The sequence below is a fragment of the Hibiscus syriacus genome, unplaced genomic scaffold (genome assembly GCF_006381635.1).
Source record: "Hibiscus syriacus cultivar Baekdansim isolate YM2019G1 unplaced genomic scaffold, ASM638163v2 tig00110050_pilon, whole genome shotgun sequence".
In the NCBI taxonomy this organism is placed as follows: Eukaryota; Viridiplantae; Streptophyta; class Magnoliopsida; order Malvales; family Malvaceae; genus Hibiscus; species Hibiscus syriacus.
The window spans coordinates 381184-401828 of NW_024062576.1; the positions used below are offsets into that span (position 1 = coordinate 381184).

The 20645-nt window shown below is 36.5% G+C and overlaps 1 protein-coding gene and 1 pseudogene across 1 annotated transcript; both read left to right on the forward strand.

Moving 5' to 3' along the window:
* Positions 1 to 1530: 1530 nt before the first annotated feature.
* LOC120214037 lies at positions 1531 to 3341 on the forward strand (annotated as a pseudogene).
* A 4721-nt stretch (positions 3342 to 8062) lies between these two features.
* Positions 8063 to 10045, forward strand: LOC120214038 (zinc finger protein SHOOT GRAVITROPISM 5-like). Its single transcript, XM_039212037.1, has 3 exons — positions 8063 to 8181; positions 8264 to 8669; positions 9286 to 10045. Exons 1-3 carry the CDS (start codon positions 8118 to 8120, stop codon positions 9977 to 9979), a joined length of 1164 nt encoding a protein of 387 aa, XP_039067968.1. The 5' UTR covers positions 8063 to 8117; the 3' UTR covers positions 9980 to 10045.
* Positions 10046 to 20645: the final 10600 nt, after the last annotated feature.

Here is a 20645-nt window from a genome sequence, read left to right on the forward strand (position 1 = left end):
CTGGACGCGATGTTGCCATACGGATTGTTCGTCGACCTACCTTGGTACATATCGTAAGGAGTTGCGGATGAATGTCTCCCCATTATGGCATTAAAATCATTACACATTACTGTCGTCGGGCTGTCAACTTGTTCAACTTGTTCAGTCAGCCCATAGTGGGAGCTTAATGATTGACCCCGAACAACACGCACTTGAACAAAATGTGCTTACATCTCAATAGCGGCGTCTGAATAATTACTTTGAGCTTCAACCATCATTTCAACATCATCATTGTTTGAAAGTTCGAACGCTGTATAAGTTAATGGCAACAATGATGTTGGAAATCTATACTGCAACGACGACACTCTTCTACTACTTCCAACATGAATCTTCCTCGAAATCTTCGTTATAAGCTCATCAAGAGTTATGTTTCTCTTGAATGATATTTTAACACGCTCATTTGATACGAAAACAACGTCGGTTTCATCTTCTCGAATTTCACCATCATAATAAATAATAGTTGAAAGTCGCGCCATTATTTGAGTTTAAAAGTGCGGCACTATTATATCTGGAAAAAATGAAATAAACTTGATTTAATAAATTATATATGAACGAACATATAACACAATAAAATTTTTACACATCAACGTAAATAAATTAAATAATATAATTTAATATTATTATCTGCACCGCAAAACTATTTCGACGTATGCTCCCGCTTTTCAATTTTACAAACACAAAAATTAATTAAAAATAATTAGTATAATATTTTTTTCAAATAATCATAATAAACAATAAAAAAATTATAACAAAATTACTTTATAACGAAAAATCGCACGAATTTCTAAATAAAATATGAGAAGATTGTCAGAATTATTAACTCGTTGACGGAATTGTTGTATTAATTTATAAGTTGAGAGGAGAGATGTGAGAAATTAACCGGCGGAAAATGATATTTATAGCGAAGAAAGTTATACAAAACGTGGTACATGCTCCGCGCTATATAAAATTATGTCAAGAGTAAAGGTATGTCGCGGTACCTGCCCCGCGCTATATAAAATTATTAGGAGTAAAGGTATAGTGCGGTACCTGATCCGCGCTATACCCACGTGGCATTAGCTCACCGTATAGCACGATGTAGGGGGCGCGCTATACCCCACGTGACGCCAAATCATCGTATAACACGATACAAAGAACGCGCTTTACTACTAAGGGTGTTAGATCGAAAAATATAATCTGATCGATGTTAGATCGATAATATTACCGGTCACCGGTGATATATCATAAAAAAATCCCCCAAAACTTTCCCCGTTTTCGGCTCCCCTTTCCCTATAACCCTACCGATTTCCTCCTCTTCTCCGAAAAATCGCAGTCTTCCATCGACCGCCCTCACCAGCGTCCTCGATACCCACCCAGAGGTAACCGTACACCGCCTGCTATCTCCAGCGCCGCCGTGTGCCTCTCCCTCTATCTGTTTTGGCATTCCAAAGCAAATTTTAGGGATCGTGTCTATTCGATTTATTCGGGTGCTGTAGTGTTGTGTTGAAGTACTGTGTTTTAGGGTTCTTTTTGTTTGAGCTTCCTGTTCGGGGAGATCATGTGGGGATGCTGCTAAGCAAACCAATAAGTAATCATGAAACGAAGGAAAACTTTAATTTAAATTTGTTTTCCTTATTTCTTTGTTTTGTTTTGTTTTTTTGGAATGGAAGCACTCAAACCAAATCTGATTCTTAACTGAAAGAAAATGTTGGTAAGAAGATTAGAAATTCTGCTTAAACCCTTGTTCAATCCTCACCTTCGTCTCATAGCTACCGAGTCAACACAAAATCAACTCAGCAACCGATCTAACCCTGCCAACTCGATAGCTCCAATCAACCAATCCATTCTCCTAAAAGTCTGTACAATCCTCTACCAACAGCAAAACTCGCCGAACTCGCACCTCCGCTCATCTCTCTCATCTTACAATCCTTCTTTCAACCCTGAATTCTTCCTTCAAGTTTGCAACACTTTCCCATACTCATGGCGCCCCATCTATCGTTTCTTCCTCTACACCCAAACAGTCCCTCATTTCAGTCACAACTCTGTCATCTTCAACAAAATGTTGGATGTCATTGGAAAATCCAGGAACATAGACCTTTTCTGGGAAACTTGTCAAGAAATGGGAAAGCTTGGTTTGGTCAATGATAAGACATTTAGAATCGTTTTAAAGACCCTGGCTTTAGCTAGGGAGTTGAAGAAATGTTTGGGTTTTTTCCATTTGATGAATGGGTTTGGAGTCGGATACAAGTTGGAGACTTTGAATAAGGTGGTGGAAAGTTTATGCAAAGATAAGCTTGTGGAAGAGGCAAAGTTTGTGACTTTAAAGTTGAAAGAGTGGGTTGAGCCAAATGGGGATACTTATAAGTGGTTGATATGGGGGTTCTGTAATGTGGGTGATTTGATTGAGGCTTCAAAGATTTGGAATCTGATGGTGGATGAAGGGTTCGAGCTCGATGTGAGGTCGTCGAGACGATAATGGAGACGCTTTTTAAGACTAATAAAAATGATGAAGCTATGAAAGTTTTCCAAATGATGAGAGCTAGGAGAATGTCCGATTTGGGGCTTTCGAGTTATAGGCTTGAGATCAAGTGGATGTGTAAGAGAGAGAAGATTAAGCAAGCCAATGGGGTGTTCGACGAAATGCGCCAAAGAGGGATCCAAGCTGATAATTCAACCTTGGCTTCAATTATTTACGGGCTTTTAGCAAGGAGAAGGATTAGAGAGACTTATAGGATTGCGGATGGGATCGAGAATCCGGATATCGATGTTTATCATGGACTAATAAAGGGGCTTTTGAGGTTGAAGAAAGCAAGTGAAGCAACACAAGTGTTTAGAGAGATGATAAAGAGAGGTTGTGAGCCTATTATGCATACATATATCATGTTGCTGCAAGTCCATTTGGGGAAGAGAGGTAGGAAAGGACATGATCCATTGGTGAATTTCGAATCGATTTTTGTGGGGGGCTTGATTAAGGCTGGGAAGACATTAGAGGCTACCAAGTTTGTGGAGAGATCAATGAAAGGAGGAATGGAAGTGCCCCGATTCGATTACAACAAATTTTTACACTATTACTCGAATGAGGAAGGCGTAATGATGTTTGAAGAGGTGAGCAAGAAACTAAGGGAAGTGGGATTATTTGATTTGGGTGATATATTGGAGAGATATGGGCAGAAAATGGCCACTAGAGATAGGAGAAGAGAGGGCAGTGGAGCCATGAAAATGAACCTTGAAAAACAGAAGAGAAGTTGTAGTGTAAATGCATTACCTTTTGGTTGAAGTAGCTGGTAATATTAGTGCGATACAACAGACCATACATCTCACTGCTGTCTGTAATATTGAGATCCAATTATGGTGTTCAAACACTTACAAGAGAGTACAATTACTACCCTAATAATTACATTTTTTTTATAATTACTCCATGTTATCTAAATACACAAGTGTAGTTTTCTAATTGTTAAGAAATTAGGACATGTATAGAAAAAAAAGTATAATTACCCTGTAATATCTAAACCTACTCTATATATTTTTAAACTGTTAAAAAATTATCAGATTTATCTTCTTAAATATTAACTATTTCTTTATCATTTTTTTTGTCACTGTTCCATGGAGAAGATAATATCATAGGCGGAGCGAGGGGATGACAAACGTCATAGTCCTTAAAATGATAAATATTTAGTTTAGTCCCTCCAAGTTTTTTTAATCTCGTATTTTTATAGATATACACATATATAAAAGAAGGGTAAATATGTTGTTTATATACTAATTCATAATAACATATGTTATAGGAAAATCTCTAAGGTTTTGGGCTGTATTCGAGATTTTGCAGTTATCTTGGAGCATGAGAATCAAGTAGGTATTCGTTGAATCAAAAATAATATGGAGGTTGTGAAAGTTTTTAAGCAAACAGTTAATACTTCTTAGAGTTGTCGCTAATAAGATTGTGTTGGAAATGAAACACTCACACAAACAAATTTTATTGAAACTTAAACAATTATTACAAGAACACTCTCACTAAAAACCAAGATACTACAACTCACTCTGATAAGACTTTGCTTCTTCACTCACTTAGAAGCTCTTAATTTTTCTTGATGCTTAAACTAAAATGGGGAGGGGTATTTATACCACTTAAGAACAATCCTACACCACACAAATAAAGTAATTTAAACCATTAAAAATAGACAAATACCTAACTCTTCACCTAACTAAATTGATGTAAGCAATGACATCAATTTAGTTTGGGTTTGGGTTTAGGCTCCCATAATGGATCAAGTTTATGATCCAACACCCCCTTAAACTTGATATTGTGACCCCTAGTAAGCTCCTTAATCTTACAAAGTTTTCGCTTGTCAGTGGCTTGGTAAAATATCAGCAACTTGATCTTGTGACTTCCCGTATTCAACTTCCACATCGTTTCTTGCAACACACTCCCTTATATAGTGGTAGCGAATATCGATGTGCTTGCTTCGATCATGGAATACTGGATTTTTTGCTAAGGCAATGGCTGACTTGTTGTTGACACAAACCTTGGTATGCTCTTCTTGTATCAAACCTATCTACTTCAATAGATTTCTAAGTCAAATTGCATGACAAACGCATGAGGTAGCAACAACATATTCTGCTTCACAAGTGGATAATGTGACAATCGATTGTTTCTTTGACATCCATGTGAAAGCAGTATCTCCCATGAAAAATACGAATCCAGTAGTGCTCCCTCGATTATCTATGTCTCCATCCCAATCACTGTCGCTAATATCCAACAAGCTTGTAATCATTAGAAACTGAATAGAACAAGCCAAAGTCAATTGTAACCTTTCAGATAGCGAAGAATTCTCTTTGCGGCTTTAAAATGGGTAGTTGTTAGAGCTTTCATGTAGCGACTAACCAATCTAACTGAGTGAAGAATATCGGGCCTCGTGCAAGTTAGATAGCGTAGACATCCCACCAAACTTTTGAAGAATGTTGGATCTACACTTTCGCCTTCTTCATGTTTGGACATCTTGATCCCGTATTCTGTCTGTGTGCTTATTGGCTTACAGTTCTCCATCTTGAACTTCTTCAGGATCTCCTTTGCATAGTTTTCCTGTGAAATGAAAATTACATCCTTTTGTTGCTTAACTTCAATGCCTAGGTAGTACGTCATGAGCCTCATGTCTGTCATCTCGAATTCTTTCATCATCACATCCTTGAATTCATTAAACATGCTTGGGTTACTTCTGCTTAAGATCAAATCGTCTACATAGAGACACACGATCAAAATATCTCTTCCACGCTTCTCCCACGCTTCCTTGCTAGAGCTTGCACTCGAAATCTTTTTCAAAATCATCATCATCTAATGCTTGATGAGGTTGATAGCCTTCTTGTCTCTCTTTCTTGAATCCTTCAAAATTATCTTTTGATTTGGTGTAAGAGTAGCAAAAACAACATCATCTGCATGCTCGTTATAGTCTTTCTCTATGATATCCCACACATCTTGTGATCCAAGAAGTGCTGTCATTTTTATACTCCAATTATCGTAGTTGTTGTTGTCGAGTGTAGGAACATGGAATAGTGCCATACCATTTGTCATATCTCTCAATATAATGAGAATTTGCAAAATATGATTGCATGGATGAATTCGGAACGTCGAAAAACATTGGGAGGGACTTGGAAAACTTGGTCAAGCGGCTCCAACTCGACTGACTCGGCTCAACTCGGTAAGTCAACTCGATTTTCTGGCAGCAGTCTTCCGACAGTACATGGCGGCGCGTCAGAACTCGGATTGGGAAGATTTTGGCGGCGGTGGATTCCTCTCGTTGAGACCTTCGATCTTTCCAACTCGCTTTGATGCCACTTTTTTGGAAATGAAACACTTACACAAACAAATTTTATTGAAACTCGAACAATTATTACAAGAGCACTCTCACTCAAAAACATGATACTACAACTCACTCTTATAAGACTTTGCTTCTTCACTCACTTAGAAGCTCTTAATTTTTCTTAATACTTAAACTAAAATGGGGAGAGATATTTATACTACTTAAGAACAATCTTACACCACACAAATAAACTAATTTAAACCATTAAAAAATAGACAAATACCTAACTCTCACCTAACTCTTCACCTAACTAAATTGATGTAAGCAATGACATCAATTTAGTTTGAGTTTAGGCTCCCATAATGGATCAAGTTTATGATCCAACAGATTGATCCAAAATCTTTTTCAATGTTAGTGAAAAGTATAATTTTAGTATGTGTTGCATCAAGGAAAAGTATAAGCTGATTTATTAATTAAAATGAATCCAGATAAAATTATAGAACCAGAGATCTTCAACCTCCCGAGGTGGCTGTGTTGGTGCATAAGGAAGTAATGCAAGTTTCACCAAATAAAATGTCCTCATTAAAAGAAAGAAAGAAAATATCTAGTAGAGTATATATATAACGAACTCAAACCATAAAATATATATTTTTTCTGAGAAAGGGTTAGAAAATTAGGAAGGTGTGATGGGTTGAGTATTTGCAATGGGTTTAGTATAATATCTAACGTAATGCATGCGATTGCAAAGTAAGAAAGATATTACTGTGTGATTATCAGTTTAACCATGGAAGCTTTGTTTCTATGTGGGATGTTTCTCAATTTTGGCCCATCCCATCTCTCTCTCTCTCTTTTACTTCCTTTTCAACAATTTTCCATGGAGATGAGGATATAAAGAGCACGGTTTCAAATAGCAGAGCGCAAACGTGATAGCGGTCGCTATTTCACAGTAGCGCCGTCGTCCGATACTGCTTTTGTCTGAAATATCAGTGTGAAGCGGAATCACACCGATAGCTGTCGATTGTGGCCGTAACTTAACGGGTAACGACCAATCACGATGATAGCGGGTCGGTATTCCTGTTATTTCCCGTTACACCAAATCAACTACAAAAACTCATTTTCTGGGTTTTCAGAGGGAAAAGTAGAGCTTGAAAGAAAGAAAAAAAGAAGGAAATTGACCAGACCCATACATGTTTTTTGGACAACAAAGAGAGGAAAACATGGAACAGGATGTTCCAATTGATGATTTTTCAACAAAGAAAGTGCAAGGGAAGCTTTCAACAACACATCTACAAGAAAAGAAATGAAGCTTTTTGATGAAAACACAACGAAAAATAAACATGGGAGTCCAATTTTCTCTGCTTTTGTTGCATCTCTGCCTCCATTCTCTCACATGCACAGAAGAAGAAGAGGCTTGGGTATTTAGTAATTTTTATTTATTTATGTTTTAGATTTTAAATATTTTTTTACTTTTAATTGTTTGGGTTTGGACCAAAAGAAATCTCAATAAATTAATAGGATTTGGGTTACCATATTATGGTTTTTTTTGTTGGGTTTGTTTTAGTTTTGTGAGTTTTAAATTTTAATGTTTTTTTTGTAAGTGAATAATAATAGATAATTTTATGGATTAATTTTTTTTAAATGGTTATGATTTATTTTAAGAGATTGAATGTTAAATTTAAATTTTATACACTTAAATTATTTTTATTATTTATTAATTTATGCAACAAACGTACTTTTCTTCAATGTTAGTAAATCTTTATTATATTTTGTATTATATTATTGATAATAGAAGTAATGAATTGTTTTATATTTATAAATTCTAATTTTAATTTTATGTTTATTGTATAATTTTTTCAAGAAATTTATAAATAAATATAAGAATAATTAATGATTGTAAAAATTATGCTCATGTATTAATAAAAGTTTTTAGAAGTTCATAAGTGTTAGAAAACACTCTAAATACTATTAAAATTGTTTTTTTATAATTATAATTTATTATATTATGTAATAAGTTGTGCAAATTAAAAAATTCACGTTCACGATACCCGCAATGATCGCGATAGTATCTATTACGTCCGCGACCATGATAAACGCAACGCAATCGAAAATACGACCGCGACCTCGATTTAAATCTCATAAAGAGATGAACAAGATGATAGAAAATCTGAATGTTTAAAGCCTTCAAAAGAAAGAAAGAAAGAAAGAAAGAAATGTGCTTTTAATTTCTTTTCTTTTCTTTTCCTTCATCTAATTACATCTCTCTTTCTTTCATCGTCTACTCGCTCAGACCAGCAGCTTTGCTCCATGTTAGCCAATAATGTTTGTTCCCCAGTTCCTAAGAGGAAAAGAAGACCAGCAGGAACGCCTGGTACATATCAAAATGCACTGTTTTTTTTTTAAATCTAAAATTGTTTTCTAATCGGAATATGCAATTTGGGTGATGATGTAAGATCCAGATGCTGAAGTGGTTTCTCTGTCGGCCAAGGCACTACTGGAATCGGATCGTTACGTTTGTGAAATCTGCAACACAGGGTTCCAAAGGGACCAAAACCTGCAGATGCACAGGCGGCGGCACAAGGTTCCTTGGAAGCTGCTCAAGAGAGAAACGCCGCCCGTGGCGAGGAAGCTGCGGGTGTTCGTTTGCCCCGAGCTGAGTTGCCTGCACCACAACCCTTTCCATGCTCTTGGCGATTTGGTGGGGATCAAGAAACACTTCAGGCGGAAACACGGCGATCACAAGCAATGGGTGTGCGAGAGGTGCTCCAAGGGCTATGCTGTTCAGTCGGATTACAAGGCACATCCTAAAATCTGTGGCACCAGAGGCCATTCTTGTGACTGCGACAGAGTTTTCTCAAGGTTTTGGTTACCTCTCCATTCATATCAACAGTGTTTTAGATCTATCTTGTGCCCTTGCTGTCCTCTTCTTGTTATATCTTAAGAGGACACCTCCAAAAACTGTCAAATCTCCATTAACCATGGTTTTCGGATAGATTTATGCATTCGTCGGAGTCTCCGAAGAACCCGTATCCTTCAAAACCAGGAACATCATAGTTTCGAGTTAATTACAGTGTAGTAGTACACAAATAAGATCTCTACCAGACTTATATGATTTATTAGTGTGAAATAAAATTTAAGATCTAACAGCTAGATCTATATAACTCATTAACTTTTGAATTGTCATGATAATTTATGCATGATACCACTAAATAAGGCCACAATATAAATATCTTTCGACCATGATTTTTCATAATGTCCTCACCTCTCCTCAATGCAAAGACTGGCTGACGGTCATCCCTATATTTGCTACAACCCTCTGTCCGAGTTAAAGTGTGAACTATCAACCCGGACGCAACCCACTTGTTACCATCAACACTTTTCCTTTGAATATTCTTCCCTACGTACAATCATAGCAGTTTAACTATATATATATATATATATATATATGCCATTGATTTATTATTCATTTTTGTAGGGTTGAGAGTTTCATTGAACATCAAGATGCTTGCCAAATGAGCCGTATTCAGCAAGAATCACATGCAGAGTGTCCGCCTTGCTTGTCGCGAACAGCTTCAAGCACCAATCCGTCTAGTGATACTAATTTCAGTACAGTTCCACGGCCTAGTTTGGAGTTGGCAAAGACGACAGACACCATGTTGTTGTTGAGCCCTACAAAAGATAATTCCCCTAACAATACACAATGCCACAACTTGGACCTTCAACTCTTAAGCACATCAAATCCCACTGAGGTCTCCGTTTGTCCTAAAAGCCATGACAATCATTCGATCCAGTTACACCTCTCAATCGGCTCGTCCGACACTGGTACCGAAAAGGAACCAATCTATGCGAGACCGATGCAGTTAAGGTTGGCGATGGTGGAAAAGCCTTTTCCGGAAGAGGCGAGACGGCAAGCGAAAAGGCAGATGGAATTAGCCGAGCATGAGTTTGCCAGGGCAAACAGAATCAGGCAACAAGCACAAGCTGAAACAGCAAAGGCTCAAGCTTTAAAGGATCAAGCTGTAAAGCAAATAAAATCCACCATTCTTCTAATCACTTGTCATGCTTGCAAGCAGCGGTTTCAAGCAACAACAACGCCTCCCGAAGAGAACTCACTTGTGAGTTACATTTCATCAGCCCTAACAGAAGGTGAAGTTGAAAACGAAATCTAACAAAACCTGCTAACATATAAACACACACACACACACACACACATATATACCACAAATGGTTTGTTTTCTGGTGTATCCTGCAATTTGTGTGATGTAATTTGGTTCAATGGGAAAGATATAATGATGGGTTTTGTTGTTCATTTAATATTAAAGATGGTGTGTGTGGTTTAGTGAAGTGTTTATCATTTAAAATATACAAGAAGAACTGTTAGGTTTATTACAATGAAGAAGGACAGACACTTAAAAACGAATATATAGTTTGGATTTTGTGTTTGGACTATTTGGACATATCTTTGTATTATGAAGAAATCAGAAAATGATGGTGAGGTTGGCCTTCCCTTTCTGCACTAAACCATACTACTCACAGGTGTCTAATTTATAACCTAAAATCTCTCATAAATATCAACAGAAAACGAAGCATTAGCTTAAGTTAACTTCATTAATATAACTATTATTACAACGTGAAAAAAACCGTAGTTTCAAGCATTTATTATCATCTAATTTATAGTTAAGATAAAATTTGGGTAGTTTACATATTATTAATCTAAAATTCAATAGTAAAATCCATAAAATAAAACTAAAATGCAGTGATATTTGTAATACTTTTAGTTTGTTTGATAAAGATATTTATCATCAGATGTGTTTTTATTTTTTATATGGTTTGATCTATATTTTTTAATCATAATAGTTTACTTTAATACATTCATAAGATTATTAGAGTATAAGATTAGTCGATAAATTATTTTAATTCATGTAAATATTATTAAATTTATTTTCATGTAATATTTAATTATATAAAATAGCAAATATATAGCATTGCGGTCCTCTACCAAACCAAATTTGTGTTCAAACTTCAAATAAACGATCGTTCTTATCAATTCTCTGGATCCATTCTTGTGTTCAAAGAGTTGTCATTACAGAATACAAGAATGTTGCATCGGCTAGAAATTTCAGGTAGCTACAATTTCAAATTCCAAAGACAATAAGCCAATGAAACAAGCTCTTTGATAGAGAGATAAAGCCAAAGGGATCAGACACCAAATATTGTTCTTTTTCTGCTTGTGCTTACAATTGTTGTTTGTTTTTAAGAAGTACAATTATGCATCTATTGGCAGACAAGGAGCGTGGATGTTCTTTCCTTTTCTTTCTTCTTTTCTTTTAAGGAAGATGACCTTTTTAATCTTCATGTGCCTGCCTTCATCACTTTCAAATATGGTAGTAGATATATATCATCTCACACCTACAACTTGAGCACAAATCTCCCTTCAATTTGAAAATATATTTAACTTCAATTTGAAAAGTTATGTATTATACATAATGACAGATTCTTGAGGGAATATCTCGCAGTCAGAGTTTTCTGTCACTAACATGATAACTCCGTAAAAAGACTACTTTTAAGGCCTTTTTGACTTAAGTTATTGTTTGTTTAAGGGTACATATAAGTCATTTTAGATGTATGTAGCTGCATGTAATTGCATTTGTGGTGGTTGTGTTATTTTATTTTATTAAGATGCTATATGAGGAGGAAGGTGTGGTTTTTAGTGATGTGCAGGAAACAACAAGCAAAATAGGCGAGCTGGGAAGTAATGCCGTGGCATCACACGTTGCTGAAGCAGATTGAAATGCCTCGGCATTTCTGGCGCAGAAAACGACAAAAATATACAGCTGTACGTGGACAGCTGGCTCTGCACGTGAAATGATGGCTGTAACAACTTGCTAGGGGACCACTGACACCTGGAGGATAAGGTTCATGCACAACATGTGATTCTAGGGGTATGAGGGGTATTTTGCACCCAACAATATCCCAACAACATCATCATTACCCCTAGATATTTTTATTATATATTACACCTCACAAGAGAGAGAGTGTGTGGAAGAAAGGAGACGCATATTGTAGCATAAAAATCACATTTTTATTTTCCCTTTTCCTTTCTTCTTCCTTGGGTTTTCCTCCATTGATAAAGCTTCAAAGAGTGGCGAGCTAGGCGCCGAGAGGAGCTAGCAAGCTAAGGCGGTTCGTGGTGGCCGAGGAGACCTCCGGTGGCGTGCGTCGAAGGCTCTTTCTCACTTCCCTTTGCTGTTATTTTTATTTATTTTATTTGTGGGTTATTGGAACGAATATTTTATGGATTTTTCTATGAATATTTCGAACCCTACCATGAACTAACTTATTTGGTGGTGGTTGGTTTAATGGATGTTTAAACTTTATTTTTAATGGTATATTTAAGTTTATTTTGGTTCTTTATTTGCTTTGCTTGTGAATGTTTCACTATCTAGGCTTGTAAGAGGCATGGAAATGTCCATTTCTTAGATGAAGGTTAGGTGTTCGGAAGAATCCTAAGCTAAAAATACTTGTAAGTATTCGGAAGAAACGCAAGATAAGATCCTCATAAGCAATGGGTTATGGTATTTTCAAGGGGCTTTGAACCGGCCTATGAATATTATAACCTAATCCCTTAGATCTCGAAAGAGACTAGGATAGGATTTCAACGACTAAAAAGGGTGTCTTCATCAATAGGTTAGGCTATCCAACATCGTTGAGTGAGAGCAGATGCCTTGGCATCCTATTCTGTTAGGTTCCTGTGAGAACATTTTAGGAAAGCCCTGTCGAGTAAGTGAAGTCCAGAAAACTTAAATATACTTGAGAAATAAGTTTAGCATCCTTAGATCAATCCCTACCATTCATTCCAATGAAAGCTTGTCACGTGAGGATTATCTTATTTTTATTTTATTTTCTATTTATTTACTGTTTTTTACCATTTTCCTTTGCCATGACATTTCCTTTTGTTACTCATACACATTTCATTTGCTTCAACATAATCATTTGTGAATACCATTATCTATACTTAATTACTTTAAAATAGTGCATAAACTTTACTCAATATCCTTCCAATCCATGTGGAGACGATACTCACTCATCACTTTATTACTTGAGTGATTGTGTATACTTGCACATTATTTGCATATAATTTTATAGTACTCACAATACGCGAACAAGGTTTTGGCGCCGTTGCCGGGGATTGGCAATTGATGATGTTGAGTTTAGTTGTTGCACCGTTTTATTTATTTTCTTTGTACATAGTTACTTGTTTTTGTGTTTACCTTTTTTAGGTGTTACATTGTCACATGACAAGTAAAAGACCCAAAGAACCATTATTTCATATAGAACCTGAGGCTCATGTTGTTCAAAATCAAGTGAAGGATCTTGCAGTTCTAAATGCCACGACAATTCCAAATGCTAGGAATGCTGCTCGACCACAAACTATTAAAGATTACTTAGCTCCTGCCTTGAATGACCTAAAACCTGCTATTATAGCTCCCAAGATTCAGGCAACCCAATTCGAGCTCAAACCGGTTATGTTCGACATGTTGGACTTGATTGGAAAGTTTGGTGGTGCTCCTCATGAAGAAGCAAGGCAATATGTTCAAGAATGTTTTGAGGTCTATGACTCCTTTCGACAAGAAGGTGTGCATGAAGATGTGCTGAAACTGAAGTTATTTCCATATTCTTTGAAAGATGATGCCAGGGCATGGCTCAATGGATTACCTTCCGGCTCTATAAGGTCTTGGGATGAATTGTGCAAAATTTTTTTGCTACGGCATAATCCACCGAATATGAACAACCATCTTAGGAATGACATAGCATCTTTTCACCAAGATGATGACGAGTCAATGCATGAGTGTTGGGACCGCTACAAAGAATTGCTTCGCAAATGTACCAACCATGGATTCCACGACTGGACTCAAGTCGTGATGTTCTACAGTGGAGCCAATGCACCCACGAGGATGATGCTAGATGCATGGACAAATGACACTTTACTTGACAAATCACCTGAAGAGGCTTTTGGCATTCTTGATCGAATTGCTAACCATGATTACCAATTTCCATCTTCAAGGTTTGAAACTAAAATGAAGGCATCTGGGACATTCAAGTTGGAAGCTGAAGATTCAGTGTCGGCCCAACTCTCCACCATCACCAATATGTTGAAGAATTTGCAAAATTCTAATGAGGTGAAAGAAGTGAAGGTTGATAGCTCGGCATGTCTGTTATGCCGTGGCAATCACCATGAATGTGAATGCCCAAACAATCAAAAGTCCATTAACTATGCGGGAAGCTTCAATGGATGCAATAACAACCCTTACTCCAACACCTAAAACCAAGGATGGAGTCATCATCCCAATTTCTCATGGGAAAATCAAAGAGCTCGTAATGTCAGTCATCTCGCTCAATAGCAGTATATGGATGAGCCCCCAGCCTTTCAAATGAATATGCCATGGCATAATAAGGGGACAACATTTTCACTTAATACAAGTTCTCTAGAGGCCACTATGCAAGACTTTATGGAAACTACAAAGGCTCTATTACAAGATCACGATGCATCTATTAAGAGTCAAGAAGAATTATTACAAAGTCAAGGGGCATGGTTGCAAAGTCATAATTTGTCTTTGAGAGCTTTGGAAATGCAAGTGGATCAAATTGCCACGGCATTACAAGAATACCAACTAGACAGATTGCCTAGTGATACTGAAGTCATTAAGGCTAAAGGCAGTGAGCAATTTAGTACATTCACCTCAGGAAGTGGCACCCAGATCTACAAAGATGCTAAGTTTGGGGGGGAAACACTCGAAGAACCTAGCTATGAGATTGTGCATGAAGAGTCTCAATTGCAAGAGGACTTACATTAACTGGAGAACAAAGTTGAAGGTTCAATGAGTAAACCCAATGATGGCAGGCAAAATAATGCCACGGCAAAGGAAAAACCCCCACTAGCAAGAGTTGATGACTAAAGGGAATCTGCAGAATCATGCCACGACAATTTTGCATGCACTGGTGATTACTTGAAGCTTGATGAAGAAGACAAAGATGAGCATAAGGATATTTCAAAGGAGACGGGTCAATCTAGCTTACTTATAGCTAGACCAGGTACGAAATCTGAACCTGAGGATTTCATTGAATTTACTCAACCCCAATTAGTTGCCCATTTTTCTAGGCTAGAAATTGTGAAAGAACTAAGGAATAAAATGGAGAAACAATTCCCTGATGAGAAATTATTATTTTCCACGGCATTGTCGTGATACGCTGACATTGTCAATTTTCTCGTTAGTGGTGTTTTGCTTCCCTACTTGAATAGCCAGGGCAAGAACAGATTGATGCAGGATGATGACCCCTACTTCTTGAACGAAATTACTGCCCAAGCAATTAAAAGATGTCACGGCAACGGGGAGAAAAAAGAGAGGACTACTGCAAAGGTCCTACAAATCGGGTTCTATCGACTTACACTAAAGGTGGTGTTGTTATATATGTGGAGCATTTTGGTCTATACTGGTGCTCCAATCGAACGCGACAAAAATGCCATAACAATTCATGATATTTTGGAGTTTGCATCCCTTGAACCCTTTTTAATTTATGTTTTAGAAGTTTTATTTTGTCGTGAGTATTTGTTTGTTTATTTTTATTTGTTTTATTTTTTTAGTTTTAATTTTAATATTATTTTTTTTAGGACAAAGGGTGTTTTGAAGGATGAATTTGATGAAATCTCACGAGGGAACTTCACAGGTTGCTGCAAACCAATATGCCACGACAAAGCTAGATGCAATTGAGTCTCTAACAAGACGCAGTCGTGGCACCTGTTCACAAGGAGATGCTCCCACATTGGGCTTATAATCTTCTAGTCATTCTGGACGAGATCTTGCCATCATTTGAGGATGCCATGACATTTGTAAATGTCACTCAGCAAGACAATACACCAAAAGCCAGAGGATATTAACCCAGTCAGCATGGACTAGATGACGTCTGAAGTCATCTGTTGGGCGTATGGAGACCTCAACATCTAAGAACACTGAAGGCCCTAGCACACCAGCTGCTGAACCCAGTTCTGATCCTGACAAAAGCCCCACATCACTGAGGAAGTGCACCAGACGCAATACTACTAGCACTGCCAGCGCGACTCCACCACCATCTTAGGAAGATAAGGTACCTTGCATGGAATTGCATGGCATCACATAGCATGTAGTCTAGTTTAACTTAGTTTTTATTCAGCATTGAGGACAATGCTTCTCTCAAGTTTGGGGGAGGTAGTGTTCTTTGTAGAACATGTGTATGATAATATTAGCATAATGTTATGCCATGGCATCAGTAAATGGTAGGACAGTTAGATGGAAATGTTTTGATGATACCTGATGAAGATGAACTTTTTAGGCTAGAAATTGAATGTAAATGACTATTGAAAATGATAGAACTGATTCTAGGGCTTGATGCTTTGTGAATTATTATTACATGATTTGTATGTTCTCTATACTTAATGAACTTACGAAATTTTTATGAAAGAACTCTGGTTAGCCTTGGCATTAAAATATGATGTTATGCTTAAATGATAAATCAATTAAAAAAAATCCCTTATCTCTGAATTTTGTTTAATCGTGAATAAATGCTTCGGCATAGCTGTAGAGGGCACTCCTCTTTGCCATGGCATTGTCTGGAACTCTCTTTAATAAATGGCAGCCACGCGCATACGAGTGAATGAAAGTAGTCACGGGATGACTCTGTCTGACTAGCTTGGGGGTGGAAGGTATGCTCCCTTTCACCTAGAGTGTGGGATGGTAGGTGTGATGAGCTGACTCCCTTCGTAGCAGTGTAAAAAAAAGTGAAAAAAATAAGAAAACAAATGTGTAGTAAGTGAAAAGGGAGTATAAATGTGCTTAATGAATGAGTTAATGCCGTGGCAAAACTAGGGAACTCAATTAGAAATTGCCTAAATTCGTTAAGTATAGATTAAATACAATAAATCACACACACAACACCATAAAGAATCTTGACCTAGGGAAAAATACTTGAATTCTTGATATGTCTAGCATGTAGAAGCCGATTTTTCTGAGGGTTGAAATTCAATTTTTGTCTTGTTGTCATACTGTTGAAATTGCCATGACATTTTGATTGTGTTAATTGTTATCCATTGCTTGAGGACAAGCAATAGCTTAAGTTTGGGGGTGTGATAACTCTGTAAAAAGACTACTTTTAAGGCCTTTTTGACTTAAGTTATTGTTTGTTTAAGGGTACAGATAAGTCATTTTAGATGTATGTAGCTGCATGTAATTGCATTTGTGGTGGTTGTGTTATTTTATTTTATTAAGGTGCTATATGAGGAGGAAGGTGTGGTTTTTAGTGATGTGCAGGAAACAAGAAGCAAAATAGACGAGCTGGGAAGTAATGTCGCGGCATCACACGCTGAAGCAGATTGAAATGCCTCGATATCTCTGGCGCAGAAAATGACAAAAATATACAGCTGTACGTGGACAGCTGGCTCTACACGTGAAATGATGGTTGTAACAACCTGCTAGGGGACCACTGACACCTGGAGGATAAGGTTCATGCACAACATGTGATTCTAGGGGTATGAGGGGTATTTTGCACCCAACAATATCCCAACAACATCATCATTACACCTAGATATTTTTATTATATATTACACCTCACAAGAGAGAGAGTGTGTGAAAGAAAGGAGACGCATATTGTAGCATAAAAATCAGATTTTTATTTTCCCTTTTCCTTTCTTCTTCCTTGGGTTTTCCTCCATTGATAAAGCTTCAAGGAGTGGAAAGCTAGGCGCCGAGAGGAGCTAGCAAGCTAAGGCGGTTCGTGGTGGCCGAGGAGACCTCCGGTGGCGCGCGTCGAAGGCTCTTTCTCACTTCCCTTTGCTGTTATTTTTATTTATTTTATTTGTGGGTTGTTGGAACGAATATTTTATGGATTGTTCTATGAATATTTTGAACCCTACCATGAACTAACTTATTTGGTGGTGGTTGGTTTAATGGATGTTTAAACTTTATTTTTAATGGTATATTTAAGTTTATTTTGGTTCTTTATTTGCTTTGCTTGTGAATGCTTCACCATCTAGGCTTGTAAGAGGCATGGAAATGTGCATTTCTTAGATGAAGGTTAGGTGTTCGGAAGAATCCTAAGCTAAAAATACTTGTAAGTATTCGAAAGAAACGCAAGATAAGATCCTCATAAGTAATGGGTTATGGTATTTTCAAGGGGCTTTGAACCGGCCTAGGAATATTATAACCTAATCCCTTAAATCTCGGAAGAGACTAGGATAGGATTTCAATGACTAAAAAGGATGTCTTTATCAATAGGTTAGGCTGTCCAACATCGTTGAGTGAGAGTAGATGCCTTGGCATCCTATTCTGTTAGGTTCCTATGAGAACATTTTAGGAAAGCCCTGTCGAGTAAGTGAAGTCCAAAAAACTTAAATATACTTGAGAAATAAGTTTAGAATCCTTAGATCAATCCCTACCATTCATTCCATTGAAAGCTTGTCACGTGAGGATTATCTTCTTTTTATTTTATTTTCTATTTATTTACTGTTTTTTACCATTTTCCTTTGCCATGACATTTCCTTTTGTTACTCATACACATTTCACTTGCTTCAACATAATCATTTGTGAATACCATTAGCTATACTTAATTACTTTAGAATAGTGCATAAACTTTACTCAATATCATTTCAATCCCTGTGGAGACGATACTCACTCATCACTTTATTACTTGAGCGATTGTGTATACTTGCACATTATTTACGTATAATTTTATAATACTCACAATACGCGAACATAACACATAACTTCCTTTAGAGCAGTTGAAATTATACATAATGACAGATCTGTAACCTATACTTGGTTTGTGAAATGAATTTCCCAGCGAATCCCTATCTGAAGTGTATCAGACACAGTTGATTTCTTTGCTCCCCAAAGCCCAGAATCTTATAGGCATGCATGCCACCATGTTTCCCAGTCAAGGACATGTGACCTACAAATTGTCTGAACTCCATTAGAGAAGCCTCATAGTCTATGGAATATATTTGAAGGGAATAAATTCTCTCAAGTTTATCACATTTAATAAGTTTAGGGTTAGATGCATGCATGAAAGCAAGTTATGTATTGAAGGAACCGTCCCACATGCAGTTTTAGCATTTTGATCCATTTTTAACATTATTATAAACATATTAAGAGTGTTAAACATTTCGACATTTTGACCCTTGGAGAAAACTATTAAACTAATTTAACCTCAAACATTTGTTGCGATTACCGATGATGGAGATGATCTCTCCGGATATGCTTAAAATCCTCCCTGGAACTCGCGAGAGGCGTTTGTCCTACGCATTGGCATTGTTAGCTTAGTGGATGCATGTCTTTGGTTTATGAATGTGAAGATACGTTGACGTGGCCAGACACAAAAGATGATGATATTCACTTGTTCGATGGTATTTGTGAACAATATGGCTTCATTAGAGACGCTTGTGAATAAAACCTATTGAATGACCTCTGTGATTAAAGAGTTATTATGCTCCCTTAAATTTCTGGTTCAAGAGCTATGTCTGCATGTGATTGTTATTCTAATATGTTTTTGGGCAGAAATTGTTCTTACATGATTGTTCTCGGTTGAAGCCCTTCTAAACAAGTTCTCAATTTCTTGTTCTTAGTAGAAATTATTCTAAACAATTCTTTTAAAAGAGATATTAAATCGAGTAACACTAGTACTCATTAATCAGATTTTAATCTTCTCTCAAACTTAGAAAAATATGAAAAAAGGTGATACCCAAAACCAAAATTTAATTTTTTAATGTATGAATTAAGCGACATTGACAGTTAAAGAATTTATTGTTATTTCTTGATATTTTAGATTGGAGTATCGCTTACAAGGGTACAAGCATTTATTGTTAAATAATTAATAATCTTTAAACATATATTACTTTATATCTACCCAAAATATATATATATATATATATATATATATAACTTTGTTATGTGATTAGCACCTATTACTTATACTAATTACAAGGAGCCTTGAGAAAATCATATAACAATGTTAATGAATGTAGATGGTGAATTTAGTCATCCTTGTTTAAGTATATGAGATGAAAGCATGAGGGTGAAGTGGGAGAGTGACAAGACAATGGGGATATTCCCAAATACTAAATGACAATCCTCCGACACATCAACTCAAACCGGCAATAAAAAGAAACACAGGAGCTGTGCTGCCTCCATTTCCCTCTAGTTTACCTAAACACCCCCCAAATTTAACCACTTGTTTGATATGCCACAGGCTTTTTAAAAAGCAAAATATTCATGTATTATGTAAAATATAAAACAATTTTCCCGAATCCCGATGACAATTATTGGGGGAATACCCATACCGTTCACAGCTTTAAAACCATGCTACTTGCTGTGTTTCCAAATCCAAAGCTTTTGACATTTCTTTTAAACATTATTAACACTTCAAGTGAAAGATGGTGTGTTCATGTATCAGGACCATCTCCCATGCCATTAAAATATTTAATCCCATGTTAAAACATTTGTAAACACAGGCATATACATATTTTTAAGGTAAATTACATATTTAGTCACTCATTTATTCTTGTAATTCTATTTTAGTCGTCTAATTGTTTTTTTAAAAATATACGTAAAATTATAATTTGGTCATTTGTCATTAAAAATCAAATAAAATTATCTTCGTTATAGTCATCTAAGATATTATTTTGTCCAAATAAAATTATCGTCGTTATAAATTTTACTTTTTCAATGATTACACGTCATTACCTTAGGTGACACGTCAACATCATTGTTAATTTTCAACGGTGGATGACCAAAACGTAACTGAAATATA

What these genes read in the sequence shown, in the direction of transcription:
- LOC120214038 (XM_039212037.1), top strand. Translation starts at nt 8,118, where the DNA reads ATGTTAGCCAATAATGTTTGTTCCCCAGTTCCTAAGAGGAAAAGAAGA. An exon ending in AAGACCAGCAGGAACGCCTG is followed by an intron (nt 8,182 to 8,263) that starts GTACATATCAAA and finishes TGATGATGTAAG; the next exon opens with ATCCAGATGCTGAAGTGGTT. An exon ending in TGCGACAGAGTTTTCTCAAG is followed by an intron (nt 8,670 to 9,285) that starts GTTTTGGTTACC and finishes TCATTTTTGTAG; the next exon opens with GGTTGAGAGTTTCATTGAAC.